Source organism: Acomys minous (genome assembly GCF_964271855.1).
Source record: "Acomys minous genome assembly, chromosome: 2".
NCBI classification, from domain to species: domain Eukaryota; kingdom Metazoa; phylum Chordata; class Mammalia; order Rodentia; family Muridae; genus Acomys; species Acomys minous.
This window is the reverse complement of record NC_140484.1, coordinates 4,765,092-4,781,116: the sequence shown is the minus strand read 5'-3', so window position 1 is coordinate 4,781,116 and position 16,025 is coordinate 4,765,092. Positions and strand designations below refer to the sequence as shown.

The following is a 16,025-nucleotide window of genomic DNA, read 5'->3' as shown; positions in this document are numbered from 1 at the left end:
TTATAGTACCATGTAACACACAGGAATATGAGAGTGTAAGTCACGGTGACTCTGTTATCCTGACCTTTCTGCTCCCTGACCTGATACAGTCCCATCAAAAAATGAAACGGGCAACAAGGCTTGAGCTTTCCAGAATATACCACTTTATCTAGCAACCTAGATGAAATATTTACTCCAAAGGGAGTAAATTGTGTTAGAGAAATACTCAATATTTTCCAAGATACACGTTTTTGTTGTTGTCATTGTTGTTGTTGTTGGTGGTGGTGGTGGTGGTGGTGGTGTGTGTGTGTGTGTGTGTGTGTGTGTGTGTGTGTGTGTGTGTGTGTGCAGGTGTGCATGGGTACAGAAGCCAGAGAAGGTCTTCTAGTACCCTGCTCTATCACATTCCACCTTATTCCCTTGAGAAATGGTCTCTCACTCTGCCTGGGGCTAGGCTGGCAGCCCAGCGATCCGTGTATTGCCGCGCTGCACTGGCGCTGTAGTGGCGCATGGCCATGCCCAGCTACTGTCTTCCTTCCTTCCTTCCTCTTTTATGCAGATGGTGGGATTTGAACTCGAGTCCTCCTACTTACACCACAGCCCTCTTCCCAGCTAAGCTGTCTCCCGAGCCTCTCAAGACATACACTTTGATCCTTTTCAACGTCCATGCGGGGCTGAATGAAACACAACCGATCTGATTCCTTGTAACATTTTCCGTGAACAGATAAAAACGTCTTATTATTGGCCAAATCACCGCACTGGCAATGGTTCTTTCTTTCTTTAAGGCTCTTGGGATTTATCACGCAAGCTGACTCACTGAGCTCTGTGTATTGTTTGGACCCAAGTCCAAACTCTGATCACATGTCCGTGTCTGACACAGCTGTAGGGAACAAACAGAACTGGCCTTGGAAGAGGCCAGCTCCCCGAGCATCTCGTACCTGGCCACATTGGTCTACACATCCCTTTGTCATGGTGGCTTCGGCTCCGACAGGACTAGCCACTCCCTTCATTTCTCTTTGATATTGTTGATGGTACTTCACCTGTTTGAAGAGTAAGAAAAAACTTAACAAGTCCCATTATGAGAGACACGTGAGTGAAAATAAATGCTTTGTGGGGTCTTCTGTCTCCACGTGGGTCTAAGGAGTACATCTCAGACATGAAGTGGCAAGTCATTGTTACAGGGGAAATGACTGACAACTCTGAAGGAGAGGTAGGGACTTCTAGGCTTTGGCAAGCATGTAAAGCCAGACAGGAAGCTGGACTTCCTGATCCAGGTTAACTTCCTGCTTCCTCCTTGCCAAGACAATATAGGCACTTACATCACTCGCTAGCTCATTGGCTCTCTTGGCAATCTGATAAGCAGGTGTGATCATAGCAGGGAAACTGCCCTTCCCTTTGTGCTGTGTGTGGTCTTCTGCGAATCTCACCTGGAAAATTGAAAAGAGAAAAGTGAACAACCTCCTGCCACCCACTAGAGGACCTGAGCCCTGCCTACTATCTTGGCAGTTCTTAATGTTCATAATATCTTACAGCATGGTGGGCTGCATTCCCCTCACCTGCCTGGCCATTCCCAATACCCAGCACAGTGCCTGGCTCATGTGGACACAGTGTGGAATTCAGCACAGCCATGTGCTGCACCTGGTATGGGCTGAGGCATAGGGTTGGGCGTAGGGAAAGTCGGGCTCTGAAGACCCAATGCTGAGTTTGGGAGACAAGTGGGCATCTCAACCACAGATCTCATCCAGGGCAGGTGGAGACCATGTCTCAACATGAGGCTGGGTTGGTGCTCCAACCTCAGAACCACACTTGGATCTGGGACTTAGCACAGTGTGCAGCGTGTGGGCTGAGAAAGGGGAGGTGGTGGAGCATCTTCGGAAGCCACTCTCGAGGGTCTGCAGTGGCCGGAGAGGGTTCTCTAACGCGCATGTGATGTGCCTGGCTTGGTACAAATGTAACCTCGTGGTTTAAGTGTAAAGGGTTTTCACAAGGCTGACTCATGACGTGTGACCTCAGAAACTTCTTCCTGGTACCTAGGCAGGACCAGCATTCTCCCATTCTTCCTTCCCTCTCCTTCATATAACAACAACAAAAAAAAAAAAAAAAAAAGAGGGAAATGGGGCTGGATATCAAGGAAGGACCATCTTGCATTAGTCTGAACCACTTTCATGTGTATGTGTGTGGTGTACATCATGTGTACATGATATGCTCACATGTAAGTGCACACACATGTGCAGGATCACTTGCATATGTGTGTGCTTACATATGTGAACAGCCTGAAGTTCATGTTTAGAGTCTTCCTTGGCTGCTCTCCACCTTACATACTGAGGCAGGGTCTCTCACTCAACACAAAGCTCTAGCTAGCCAGCTTGTCCCGGATCTGCTGCCTCCGCCTTCCAAGCTCTGGGGTTGCAGGCAAGAGCAGCACACTTGTCTGGTTCTGTGAGTGTTGTGGGGACCTGAACTCTGGTCCTGATGCTCATGTCCCCCCCATCACCCTCCTGCATCGTTTCTTACATCACTTTGCAGCTGTCCCCCAGCCTTGGCCCGCAGCAGCTCAGGAGTGTCTGCCACTGGAGTGAACGTGGAGACACGCTCGTCGTGGCCTCTCTTGTATTGCACCTGATAAGGAGAAACCGAGTCAAAGCCGCACCATGCCTCCCTGAAGCCTCCGAGAGGACCCTGCCTTACAACTCTGTGGTAGCTACACCTTCAGGCACCAAAACAAGCCTGTTTCAATCTGTGCTTGCAGACGCTAACTTTGCTGATGTAGCAGATTACAAAGTCGCAGATGCTTCTAAATGTCTCTGAACAGGAACGCGTGTGACCCTTCAACAGCCACATCCAGTGGGACTGTGATTTACCAAAAATGAGAAGCAGAGGAAAAGTAATTTGACCAGAGCTACACAGAGAGCCAGGATCCAAATCCCAAGTTTCTGTCTCTGTAGCCCGAGCCCTCACCCACAAGCTAGACCCATGTCTACTCTAAGAAAACCCAGCAACCAGAAGAAATGTTTTAGTCACTGGGTAAGTTAAAGGCTCCCTGCATCTTCCCTTTTCCACATCTTGTAAATGGGGCCCAATCAAGACACAAAAGACACATTATGAGGAAAACATGGGTTCCCCCACAAACCTATAAACCGTTTCATGTGGTGTTTTCCTGAATTGCAGAGCTGGCTGTATTTGGGTCAAAGGTTATCATCTTCAAGGCTCCAGATGAGCTCAGGGACTCTCACCTGGCTGGCCAGCTGGCTGGCCGTCTTGGCCCTTTGGTAGGCAGGTGTGATCATGGCGGGGAAGCTCCCCTTGCCTGGCCGCTGTTCACAGTCTTCTGGGTACCCCTGCTGGTCAGAACCACAGCACATGAGCACAGATGGGAGCTCACAAGACTGCGGGAAGAAACCCCGTCTCAAAAACATTCCCCCACCCCCCAAAAAAAGACTGTGGGAAAGCCCGTGGCACTGGACTCAGCACACACACGAGAAACATGCCAACTTCTGCGATAAGTTCGAACATTGTACTTGACTGAGAACCTCCAATGTTTACGTCACATGATAGGGAGACTGGCCCAGTTTCCTTAGGTACCCTTGTATTAAATGCAGCCCTTCACCCAGGAGACTGAGCTAGAACAGACCTACTACGGGGACAGTTCTACAGCTCAGGAAGGAAAATGTCTTATTTCTCTTCTTTATTTTCCGAGCAACTCTAAGGGTTAACTTTTCTAATGAGAAATACGATCTTGTGCTTCTATTGCCTTCTGTTTTCTAAAGAAAGAGAATTACAAAAACTAACAGTAGCCGGCAACTGTGGCTCACACCTTTAATCCCAGCACTTGGGAGGCAGAGGCAGGAGAATCTCTGAGTTCGAAGCCAGCCTGGGCTACAAAGTAAGTTCTCAGATAGCCAGGGCTACACAGAACAAGCCTGTCTCGAAAAACCAAACCAAGCAAAGAACTAACAGTAATTTCCCAAGTAGGCTTTCCAAAGGGGAGCTGTGTCCAGCAGGATCTAGGTGTCGTCTGCAGTTGAGGATCTCTGCAGCCCTCCCTCCTCCAACACAGTCCGAGTGTTCCCTCACAGTCCTGGAGGTGAGGATGCTCAGGGGAAATTTTGTCTCTTTCCTTTCTACCCCGCAGAGGCCCTGGTATTCCACATTCTTGACTTCATGCCTCGTTGGTCTCAGCTTCTGTCACTACAGTGACTGATCTCTGCCTGTGCCCATCCTCTGCCCATGGAATCCTGTGGGACCAGCCTGAGACTCCAGGTTTTTCCCAGTGTAAGATTCTTAACTTAATCACACTGTACACCCTTTCATATGTGGGGAAACTGAGTCATGGGATCCACATATGGGGACCACGTTGGAATCTTGTGGGACAGATGTTCCCTAGCTCCGTGTGTGGCACTATTCTGAGGGTGGCTTGGAGCCTTTCGAGATGGAGGGGTGACTCTCAGAGGTAGTTCAGCAGGGACCAGCCTTGGAAGGTTAAATCTGCTGTAGGTTCTAGCCTGTTTTCTCTGCTTCCTCATAGAGTGAGCAAGTTGCTGTGAAGATTGATAAGCCCCTCTGCAACCCGAAGCCAAGATAAAAACCTTCCTGCTTTGTTTCTGTCAGATATTTTGCCTTGGGGACAAGACTCATAAGGGGGCAGAATGTTTTGTCTGATGAAATCTTACAGATAAAGGAATATTTAAAGGAATTGTTATCTACCAATTGTAAGTAGTTCATAAGGTCCTTACCTCAGCAAGAGCCTGTCGAGCCTCAACCATCCTCACGATCTCAGGGTCTGGCAGGGCCCCTGGGCACCAAGTGCTCCCCTCTCCATACCCTGGCCAGTAGTCTCTCTGCAAAGGAAGCGTGAAATGCATCTAGACACACTCCCGGCATGCTTGCTTTTTCACCCCACTCTCCCACAGCTCACCCCACTCTCCCACAGCTCACCCCACACTCCCCACAGCCTACCCCATACCCCCACAACTCACCCCACACTCCCCGCAGCTCACCCCATACCCCCACCTCACCCCACAATCCCCACAGTCCACCCCACATCCCCGCAGCTCACCCCACACTCTGCACAGCCCATTCCACACCCCACAGCCCACCCCACACTCCGGCACTGTCAGGATAAGGCCTTCTTTAAAAGCAAGTAGCTCCTCCATGCAGGGCCTCAGCCAACCAGAGTGCTCATGTTGTTCAGACTAGAAAATGACCTAATATCTTGAATAATTGAATAATAATTCCCTGAGCTTTTCTATGTTACGGAAACCTTCCAAATGCAATTAAACATTCCTTTGCTCATCAGTGCGCTAAGATGGGGCAGGGAGAAGTCCCCATAGACAGCAGGTCTGAGGTAAGTCAGCTCTATCCAGAAAAAAACGAAAAATTTAAGCCTACTGCTTATTTTGTATCTGAAGATTGCTAAGATGGGAAAAGCAGAGAGAGAGAGAGAAAATAGAATTTTCTTTTAGAATATTTGTAGTAAAACTTCAGGAATAAGACAAAGAAAGGAAATAGATGGCAATTGGGAAACATCCACGTGCTTTGCATATACTTTAGGGAACTGTAAAGGCGTGTACCCCTTCCCATTGGCTGCTCTGGTGCAGCACCCTCTGTGCCCAAAAGACACTGTAGGGAGTGTATCTGTTGCAACTCCATCATCTGAAGAGTGCAGACAGCCTGCCCACCAGGAGCAGCTGCAGACAGCCTGCCCACCAGGAGCAGCTGCAGACAGCCTGCCCACCAGGAGCAGCTTACACCTGTTCTCAGTGGAGATGCCTTAGCATACACCCACAGCAGCTGGAAAAGGTGCTGCTGTGGAAATAGTTCTCAGATTACCTGTGGGACAAAAAGACAAGCTGGAACATAATGTATACTGTTTAATAAAAAAAAATTGGCATATAATTATCAGTAAAAAAAGGAGTGGCTGACATTCTTATACCTGACACTATTCTAATACATTTGCATTTATCTATTCTTTAATCTTCACAACAGTCCTGCGGATTAATGAGTTATCAAAGTTGACTTTACAGGTGAGAAAGTTGTTTTCTGGTTTGTGAGGCCCTTTCTCCACAGGAGGGAACTTATAGGTGTGGTTCTGAGGACCTAGTCAAGATGCTCTGGGCCAGAAAGGTGATAGGCCCTAGGGGTCAGCCTACTGCAGTTGCCATGCTAAATGAAAATGCAGTCAACCCGCCTTTCTGAATACTGATGCTTATATCCACAGAATAGTGATGCGCTCAGCGCTTGTCAGAGGCGCAGCTGCTAAGGCACAGACTCTCAGCTCATCAGAGATCCAAGAATAAACGTCAGTAGATTCCTAGCCTTAAATGCATCTAAATCACACACACCCCAATGTCCAAGACTCAAGAAAAACCACAGGGAAGGGAGAAGAAAGAATGGAGATGAAGCAGGAAGAGATGGGCCTCGTGCTCAGGGCTCCCCACAGCTGGCATCCGCACGAGAGTGACACCATGGGTGGGGAGGGACCCATGAGGTCACCGCCTTCCTTGAAGGACTATTGGTCATTAGTGGTTGTTGGTTGAAAACACACACACACACACACACGAAAGTAGTAGGGTGACTTGAAAAGAATTTCAGTGGGTGAGATAATAGGGACATAATAATGACTAGAGCTCATTTTATGTGTGTGTGTGTGTAAATAATAGTAATAATTTAAATTTAAAATTAAAATAAGAAGAGTGGTTACGTAGCTCAATCCAGGTAAGGCAACAGGTGTGCCCAAATGAAGGTATTAGAAGTTAGCAACGGATAGAGTTCCAAGAGACAGGTAGATGATTGATGGAGACAGACAGGTGAGAGTTGTAAACAGAGAGATTTCAGTCGGCCCATAAGTACGTGGAAAAGTCTAGAATACCTGCAAGGTGGGCACTTGAACCGAGTGAGCTGGGGTTGGAGGTGGTAGTTAAAGGTTCAGCTCTCTGCTCGTGAGATTCTTTTCCACTGACAAAAATCCAAATACTGTGCATGCAATCAGAAATAACTAGCCAAAGGATGATGTTAAGGAGCATGTCCTCCATAGACGGCCCATGAGAAGAATAAGTCAGGGGCAGCCGAGAAGCTGTGTGGCTAATGTGGCACGCTGGGCTGGGGACAAGACCCTCCCGGGGTCAGGCAGGAATGAATGGATCAGAACACGGAGAGGAGGAAACAGGCCAGGTGACGCGTCACAGGAGGAAACAGGCCAGGTGACGTGTCACAGGAGGAAGCACAACACTGGCCACAGCAGGGGACAGGGTTCCTGGTGACAGACTTGAGCTGGGGCAGATACAGTTGGGGCGCGGCTCCTAAAGACAGCTGGAGTGACACACTGGGTGGAAGAAGAGCTGTTGGCTTTCTCTAGAAGCGCGACAATAATGCTCTTCATCCGCACAGTCCGCCTTCTTTTCCCTCTGTCCCCACTCACCTCACTGGTCAGCGGCTGCCCGCTAGGTGCACCTGCTCCGTCCTTGGATTTCATGTCCCAGTGGAAAACGGATTTAAACTGCTCACCATCTTCTCGGCCGTTGATCTGTATACAATGAAAGCGTTTTTGGTGACATTTCCATCAGTGAAGAGAAAGAAATTAAGTGGCGCCAGCTAAGGTGGGGCGGTTCTTCCACGTCTAGGCTGTGAGGCATCTTCGTGGTCTCCAGAGCACACCGTGTTATCAGTCCCACTGTGGTGTCAGTTGTGCCAGCAGCCAGGTGATATGTATTGGACTCCTGCTGTGTGTAAAGATCTGTGGCGGGGTGCGATTGAAAAAGCTAGAGTTATGGGCGCGATGAGGCTCAGCGAGTGAGGCTTTGCCACCAAACCTGGTGACCAGGGGCTCAACCTGACACCCATGTGGTGGAAAAAGGAACTGCCTCCCTCGGGTCGTCTGCTAACCTCCTACGCTCACATGCCCTGGCACAAATGCTCCTACACACATGCGTACACACATGTAAATACGTAAATATGTACTTTTAAAAGATAAGGTGAGTTCTGGAAATGCAACGTTGCATTTCTAGAAATTCCTTTCACTCTCAGCAAACAGGAAGTTCTATCTTGGTAAGCATTTTATTTTTCAGAGTGACATTTGTGAAGTAGAAAATCATATAGATCTGTGACAAATGCCAACTCAGAATCTTTACCCAAATTCTCTGTCACCACCATCACTAGAAGATGCCTTTTCTTCCTTTTGGTAATTTGAATGTATGTGCAATGCCTTTGTTTCTTTTTGAGTTGGCCGTTTCTCTCAGAGAGGAGGAAGACACATAAATGTATGAATATGTACAGCAGCACACATATCATGTATATGTATGTGAATGTATAGCTATTCACGCTTGCTAGCATGCATATACATTCTGATCATGTGCAAACATACGAACACATTCACACTGTCACATAGTCATATAGATGCAACAAATAGACACGCCCAGGCCTCCTGGGACACAGGCATTCCTGCCTATGGAGAATGAGAGATTATCCCAACATCCTGCCAGACTAATCTGCCATACACAGTTAAAAGGAAATGAGCCCACTGCTGCCAAGGGAAAGGAAACACGGTGCACCTTGCCATGTAACTGTAAGGCAGCCCCACAAGCAGAGGCTAGGGGAGGCTGGGGAGTGGCAGACTGTGTCGATCTGTTTGTACAGAGAGTGCTACACACCCACAGCATTCTTAGGGCAAGAACGTCTCCCTGTACACAAGTGCAGAAACATCCGGATACATGAAGTTTCCATTTTTCTGGCTTTTTCCGTCCTCCACCTTCTGAGTAGATACACAACTGGGCCAATAATATGGACTCTACGGCAGGCAGATCTGGATTTGTGCAAAGGGGTCTGGATGGAACTGTACAGGCCGTTCAATGTCTGAGCCTCAGCTTCCTCCCCAGCAGAATGGGAGAGGAGCAGCAGCAGCTCCCCTGGGTTGCAACGTGTATGGAGTGAAGTAAGCGACTTCCAGTCAGTGCAGCGCACACTTGTTAACTAAAAGCATACTGCCTAGAGCCTGGCGGGTAGATCTGGTAACAACAGCTGTGGAGAGTCGCATGCAAGGACAGAAACATTAAGACACTTTCTAAAGTCCGTCCCATGAATACCAGAGTCAGAGCAAATGGGGGCACCACCCAGAGAAGACTCTCCGGTGAGGGAGATTACTCGAGAGCCTTCCACCTGCTGAGTAATTCCTAATTTTAGAAATCTGCCTAAGTTCCACGACACAGGGCAGTTTCTCATGGCCTGGTGAGAGAAGGCAAACAGCCCAGCACGTTAACAGACACAGCGGTTCTGTCAACAGCTAGATGGTGACACAAGCTCACCCTTGGGTTCGACGTGCCTTCTTCGTCTGCTAGCCTCATCACCCACAAACAAACGTTGTTTCTCAACACATCTCTGAGCTATTCACCCCAAAGACGGTCCATGGGATTGTAGATAACTGTAACTCGCCGCTCAGCTCAGGGGAGCTTTGGGATATGAACTGGGCAGGGGAGGGGGCACGGGTTAGTTTTCTATTTCAAAATACTACAGAGGGAAGGAAAGGAGAGCTCTTCATAATATTTTTCAACTATGTATATTTTGTTTTATGTGTTAACTATCTAGGGTATGCAAGGCCTATTATATAAAATGATTCCACCATGTCCTGGCTGGCTAGACGGATGTTAGAATCCAGGGCCTGTATTGGCCTCTAATGTTGAGGCAGCACAAAGGGCAGCAATGGCCACTGGAGAGCACATGGCTTGTGCACGAGGAGGAGGCCGTGAATTGGTCCGTACACAAACCACAAACAGAAGCATTTAAAGGCCAAAGGTGTCTGAGCCCACGGAGTTTCCTTAAAGGCCGTTTCAAAATGCAAAGCCCCACGACTTACCCCTCCCGTGGTGGCCAGAGACTTCTTCAAGGTTAGATTTAAGGGTGTGTGGTAGACACTAGTGAACGTGTTGTTCTTAGGGTTATGGCTGCAAAAGTAAAGAAGAACAAAATTAGAAACGTGTGTCATCCAAGGGGATGGACAAATGGCGCTTCCTAAAACACTATCCTTGTTTTAAGATGGATGAGCGCAAAACTCAAGAACTCAGCTCATGACATCATACAGATCTCATAGGTCGACACACGTTACAGACCTGAAGCTGGTCATTCACTTATTAGAAATCTTTGGAAATTTATTGGTCACCATCAAAAACCCTACTTTAGGGTTCTGCCGCGGCTGGCTATGAGTAAGCGCTTAGGGGGAGGTGCTGCTTGGAGTCTAGCCTGAAGCTTAGGAACTGATCCCTCAGTTGGCTACTTGTTGAAAAACAAAAGTCAGGCAGTGGCGAGCAGGGTATCAGACACTTACGCGTGACAGTACGGCTTTTTCTGGTGACTCACGAAGTTATTAACAGAAAGCATCATCTTGCAGACTTCACAGTGAAAACATGCTTTGTGCCATGTCTGAAAGTGACAGAAAAGACCTGGCAATTAGCTGTCTTTCCCCAGAGCCAAGGCTCACAGACTTTAAGGTGTAAAGTTGAGAGTCGTGAATAAAATAAAAGTAAAATCATGAAATGCATACGTGAGTGCAATACGTTTAAATGAAACAATTTTTTTTGAAGCAGCAGAGAAGTCATAGAAATGAGCAGAATCTACAAAAGAATTCATAATATAACTCTGTGTGAGGAGATAAATGTCCCAGGTTTGTCACTCCTCCCAAAGGCCACAGAACTTATCCACTGACCTGGTCTATGCAGCTGATCTTCTCGGCAGGGTAAACCCCATAGCCACATCTTGAGCAGGCCTGCACGTTCATGTTTGAAGTGTGGGGGTCAGGGAGAAGCAACCAGCAAGATCAACTACAGCCCTCAGGCCTTCCAAACCCCACTGCTCTGAAAATCCCTAGGACGCTGGGAGCCCCCAGAATCCAACTTCCACTCTCTTACGCTGACCTTCTGCCTTGAAGTTTGCAGCTGGTTGGTTTTTAAAGCTGCCACTTACTCAAGGGACAATTTTGGCAACTCCGTCAGCACGCATGCGCCTGAGACAAGGTGAAGGCATTTCAAGCTGACGTGCTTCTCAAAATAGAAAAGTTAAGTCACAGTAGCATCATGTTTATGTGGATAATCAGATCTTGGGGAGTGTGTGTGTGTGTGTGTGTGTGTGTGTGTGTGTGTGTGTGTGTGTGTAGTCAGACACTTGGGCCTCATGAATGCTAGCTGTACTCATACTCCAGAAAAGGAGCCTAAAGAATAGCCATACCCCATGTGCAGAACAAGTTAGAAAAGCTGACTACACCACCTCTGACTAATGCAGACACACCAGTCCCCAAAATGGATGGATGAAGAAAAGAAATGGCATGAAGGGACGTGACTGCTCCTAGGTATGATGGAGGAGAAAGTTTACAGTAGATAAAAGGGCAAGCACAGCCAGATGCAGAGGCGTCTGAGGGAGAGTGGGCATGGCCTGACTGAGCTGGGCCATGTGGGGAGAGAAGGAAGGGAGGGGGAGGGCAGAGGAGAACTCAGGTGCAGCAGCCAAGAAGAGGCCAAAGGTACAAAAAGGGGCAGATCTCTGTGAGTTCAAGGCCAGCCTGGTCTACAAAGTGAGTCCAGGACAGCCAGGCTACACAGAGAAACCCTGTCTCCTGGGGAGGGGGGGGAGCTTAGTGTTGGGCTTCTGTATCTTGCCCGAGAATATTCCAAAAATCCCTTTCTGCTTATTCCCTTTGGCTTAAGGTCCTAACAGAGGTGGATTGGAAACAAAGATCTCTCCTCCTGGCTCTGGGAATTGCCCACTGCCTTTGGTCTCTGTTTACAGGCAACCTTTGGCTTTTTGAGATGCCCTCTAAAAAATGACGCCTCACTGGTGCCCAACAGGACCTGACTTTTTTTAATATGTCCTCTATCTCCTGTTTAGTCTTAAAAACAGTTATTGCTGCCTGGAAATATTAAATATGAATAAATCTTCTGTTCAGAATGGTGTCACCTCCACCAAAATATCACATTATGATCCAGGTTACAACTTCCGTGTTCCAGGGTCTAGAATAAGGCCTGTCTTTGGTGCTCACCAGAGCTAGAAAACATATGGAACAAACTTAATGCTTACACCAAAAATGCCTACAGAGGCCAGATGTGAAGTCCTAGGCAACCGTAGACCTCAGACGGATGTGTAAGTGTCTCATCCCCAGCAGGCAACATGCCTCAGCCTTGTCAAGAGGGAACAAGTTCTCACTATTGACAAATAGTCTCATCTTTCCATGGAGGCCAGAAATCCGGATCCACATATGAAATTTCCTTTAATTTTTACTAGAACAGGGCTATGGTCAGTACTTTCCCCACAAGTCTATCAGTCTGTGGCTTAGGGCCTCTCTTCCTGGAGTTAAGGCTGGGTGTGGGGAGGCCGGGCAAGGAAAGGAGGAAGCTGTAGGGCAATAATTGGAGACTGAGGTGGGGCTGAGGGTGTAAAGTAGGAATCGGGTGGGGCAGGAGGCTGGCTGCCCTCGCAGTGCTGGGAGGGGGCTCAAAGCAGGAACTGCAGGCTCAGCTGCCTCCCACAGAGACACCACAGTCCTGGTGGTGGTGGTGGGGGGGGGGGGCCCAGCCTGAGCAACGGGAACAGAGACAAGGGTGCTTTGCTGTCTGCCAGACTTGTTGGGATCCTGAATTGGGAGTTAGTTGGGAGCCTGAACTTGAGAGTGAATCACTTTCACTTACCAAGAAGCTAAGAGCGTCTCTACTGTGCCAAAGGCTGACATATGTCCCTGCTTCTCCGTCTACTGTGAAAACGAGGATGGCTGAAGGGAAAAGATCTAGATTGGTTTGTTCCCAGCGCTTCTCCTTCATAAGATAACACAAGTTGAGGGGCGCTGCAGCACACATAGTTAGAATTGGGACAATTTAAGGATATAGAAGTAAATACCTGTTGCAAGACAGACAGCCATCTACGTGACAGATGCTTAGCTTTAAAGTTTAAAGTCTTGGCAATCCTATCCCCATGAAACAATAGTGGGGGCCTAACAAGTACCGATTAGTGGATCAATGTCACCACAAAGATGCTGAGGTGTCTCCTCCTTCCCCTCTCCTTCTTGCTCCTGCCCCATCTGCCAAGGGATGACGCAGCAGCAAGCCCTTCCCAGATGCCAGTGTCACACCCTCAGCCAGTCCGCTCTCCAGAGCGATGAGCCAGATGTTGTTCATCACAAACTGCTGGACCGTAAGTAGTATTCTAGCTTATGGAACAGGATAAGACAATAAGCCTAGACCATCTTTCTCTCTTCTCTCTTAGTCCAAGCTCTGGCCCCTTGGCTCCGGGATTATATCAGGCCACCAAGCCAGGGAGCGCAGGGGGTTCCTCTGACCTCAGAGAATGGTTCGAATAACATGGGCCTTATCCTAGGTTCTCCAGAAAACAGAGGCTACAGCAAATGCCTGTTTTCAAGGCTGTATTTGGGAGAGGGCTTTCAGAGTTATAATTCAGGAGCCAGAGTGGGGAGGTAGGAAATAAGACGTGACAGATAGTTGGTGTGAGACTGGTCTTCAAGGTGATCACCAGCCTTATCTAAAGTACTTGGCACCAGAAGTACTTGGAGTTTCAGTTTATATTTTACTTTGGGACATTCACATCTGAGATATCTTAGGTAAATAAGTCTTATGTAAGTGTGAAACTCATGCTTCATATACACATTAAATACACAGCTAGAAAATAATTTTGTACCTATTTTTAATAATTTTGTGTATGAAGCAAACTTTCCTGGTGTGGAATTTTCCACTTGTAGCTTCATGTTGGTGCTCACAAAGCTGTGGGTTTTGAATTGAATTTTAGGAACACTTAACCCTATAATGTGCATTAGCCCATGTGATCTCCACCTTTCAAGGGGGCCACTGTTGGTTGTTAGCTTTTTGTTGCTGTGATAAATATCAGAAAGGAGAAAAGATTGTTTGCTTGGCGTTTCAGAAGATTCCTTCTATGGCTGGATGACTCCATTGGACCTGGGAGAAGGCAGACATGAGGCAACAAGGGTGTGGTGCAGGAAAGAGACTCACCTCACCACAACCAACAAGGGACAGAAGTCAGAAGGAAGGACTAGGAAACAGACACATCCTCTGCTTTGTCACTTTTCCATTTCTGTGAAAAGACACCATAACCAAAGCACATTAAAATTTCAATTGGGAGCTCACAGTTCCAGAGGGTTAGAGTCCATGTCAGCAGGCTGGCATGGTGCTGATCAATAGCTGAGAGCTCACATGTAAGACAACCACCATGGGGCGGGAGGGGGAGAGAGAGAAAGAGAGACAGACAGACACAGAGAGAGACAGAGAGACAGAGACAGAGACAGACAGACAGACAGACAGACAGACAGAGACAGACAGACAGACAGACAGACAAAGACAGAGACACAGAGAGAGACAGACAGACAGACAGACAGAGACAGACAGAGACAGACAAAGACAGAGACAGAGACACAGAGAGAGACAGAGACAAAGAAACAGAGAGCCAGAGAAAGAGACAGAGAATGTACAAACTGGGAATGTAACGGGCTTTTGAAACCTCAAAGCCAGCCCCTAGTGACACATCTCCTCCATAAAGGCCACACCTTCTAATCCTTCCCAGTCCCACTGTCTACCAAGTAGTTGATTATATAAGCCTACTGGGGCCGTTTCCATTCAAACCACCATATCCATCAAGGGCATGTCTCCAGTGACCATGGTCTTCTTCCATACATCAAAAAAAAAAAAAAATGCCCCCACACTCATGCGCATAGCCAGCCTGAGGTTAACAGTTCCGTGACTGAAGTTCCTTCCTGGGTGACAATCAAGAAAAGCCATCATGGGGACAAAGAAAGAAGCTCTGATTGTCTCCTTTGCTCTGAGGCCCAAACCTTGTCAGACAGGGTATGGCTGAGGCTCAGAGGAACTTTCTTCTCTGGAACATTAGGGCAACTGATACCGTAATTACCAGACAGAGTTGGTCTTGGGGACCGGCACTTCAGAGGGTGCCAAGAGAAGTTACTGACGTCAGAGAGCTCTGTACCACCAGGCAGGCTACGAGAACCTGGCACTGAGGACCCACTGCCTCTGCAGGATGCAACAAGCATAGAGACTACAAGCAAAACTTCTCGCCCTGTAAAGTCTCTTTGGCTTCCCACACGCAATGCGCAGTGCTAACACTGGGGTAGGAAAACTATGTCAAGGGCACACTTGAATGTCACAGAACAGAGCACATCTGGAGTCTAGAGGCAGCTATGAATTCCCTCAGAGGGAACAGAAGGAGCTCTGCCTGGGCAGGGGCTTTCCACGCCCCCACCTAGCAGCAGGCTGCTCATGTCTTAGCAGGGGCTGAGCTTGGGTCTGGGTATAGACAATGGCATTTCTGCTAATCGTGGAGTGTCTCTCCTGGGCCGCTCTGAGGTTATAGTCTGCCCAAAGATGCCTTGTGGAGATAGAGAACAGTCACTGTGGCACCCCTGAGGGGTGAGGAGAGGGCTCATGTGCCCTGCAAGTAGGGGCAGGAACCTACAGGCAGGTTAACTACCAGAGAAAGCTGGGGGCAACGCCTAGAGAGATGAGGCTAAGAAGAGCAGTTACGAGGCCAGCCCTAGGGGAGCCGCCTGATGGATAAGGCTGGTGACCGTCTTAGGAGGGGGGAGCCCCCCTTTACACGCCCTTGGTACAGACCACATCTTAGAAGAATTATATGGCTGAGAATTGGGGTATAACTCAGTAGTAGACTGCTCCTCCAAGGCTCTGGGTTCAATCCATAAAACCACCACCACACAATAAACAAATAGCTAGTAAATTTGAAATAATTACGTGATCCAAAGCTGGGGAGACCTAGAAGAGACATTCAGGAGAGAATAACGTTGGCATTCAAGGTGCCAAAATAATATTACAGAGGGCAAGCTGTGATGGTCTCTTCCCTTCTGTGTCTCCGGAAGTAACTGGACTTTCTCAAGCCAGCCTTCAAGAAAGAACGGAGAAAAGCTTTCCCTTCATTCCGCCCTACCTCAGCCGAGCCAGCCGTGGATCCCCGTATGCCATGGTGAGCCAGCTGTGGATCCCCGTATGCTGATGGTGAGGCATCCGTGGATCCCCGTATGC

General features: G+C 48.2%; 1 protein-coding gene across 6 annotated transcripts in view; it reads right to left on the bottom strand.

The window, feature by feature from the left end:
• Window positions 1–10,910, bottom strand: part of NRAP (nebulin related anchoring protein) — a 72,123-nt gene extending 61,213 nt beyond the window's left edge. For 4 of the 6 annotated variants that reach the window (XM_084772028.1, XM_084772030.1, XM_084772031.1 and 1 more), the window contains exons 1-9: window positions 10,670–10,910; window positions 10,292–10,386; window positions 9,824–9,911; window positions 7,397–7,501; window positions 4,713–4,817; window positions 3,213–3,320; window positions 2,494–2,598; window positions 1,299–1,406; window positions 918–1,019 (exon numbers count right to left, since the gene is read on the bottom strand). In XM_084772028.1, the coding sequence (XP_084628154.1) occupies window positions 918–1,019; window positions 1,299–1,406; window positions 2,494–2,598; window positions 3,213–3,320; window positions 4,713–4,817; window positions 7,397–7,501; window positions 9,824–9,911; window positions 10,292–10,386; window positions 10,670–10,741 (888 nt within the window). In that variant the 5' untranslated portion in view covers window positions 10,742–10,910. The remainder of the gene's footprint in view (window positions 1–917; window positions 1,020–1,298; window positions 1,407–2,493; window positions 2,599–3,212; window positions 3,321–4,712; window positions 4,818–7,396; window positions 7,502–9,823; window positions 9,912–10,291; window positions 10,387–10,669) is intronic. The other 2 variants (XM_084772029.1, XM_084772032.1) reach the window with 1 other exon arrangement.
• Window positions 10,911–16,025: the final 5,115 nt, after the last annotated feature.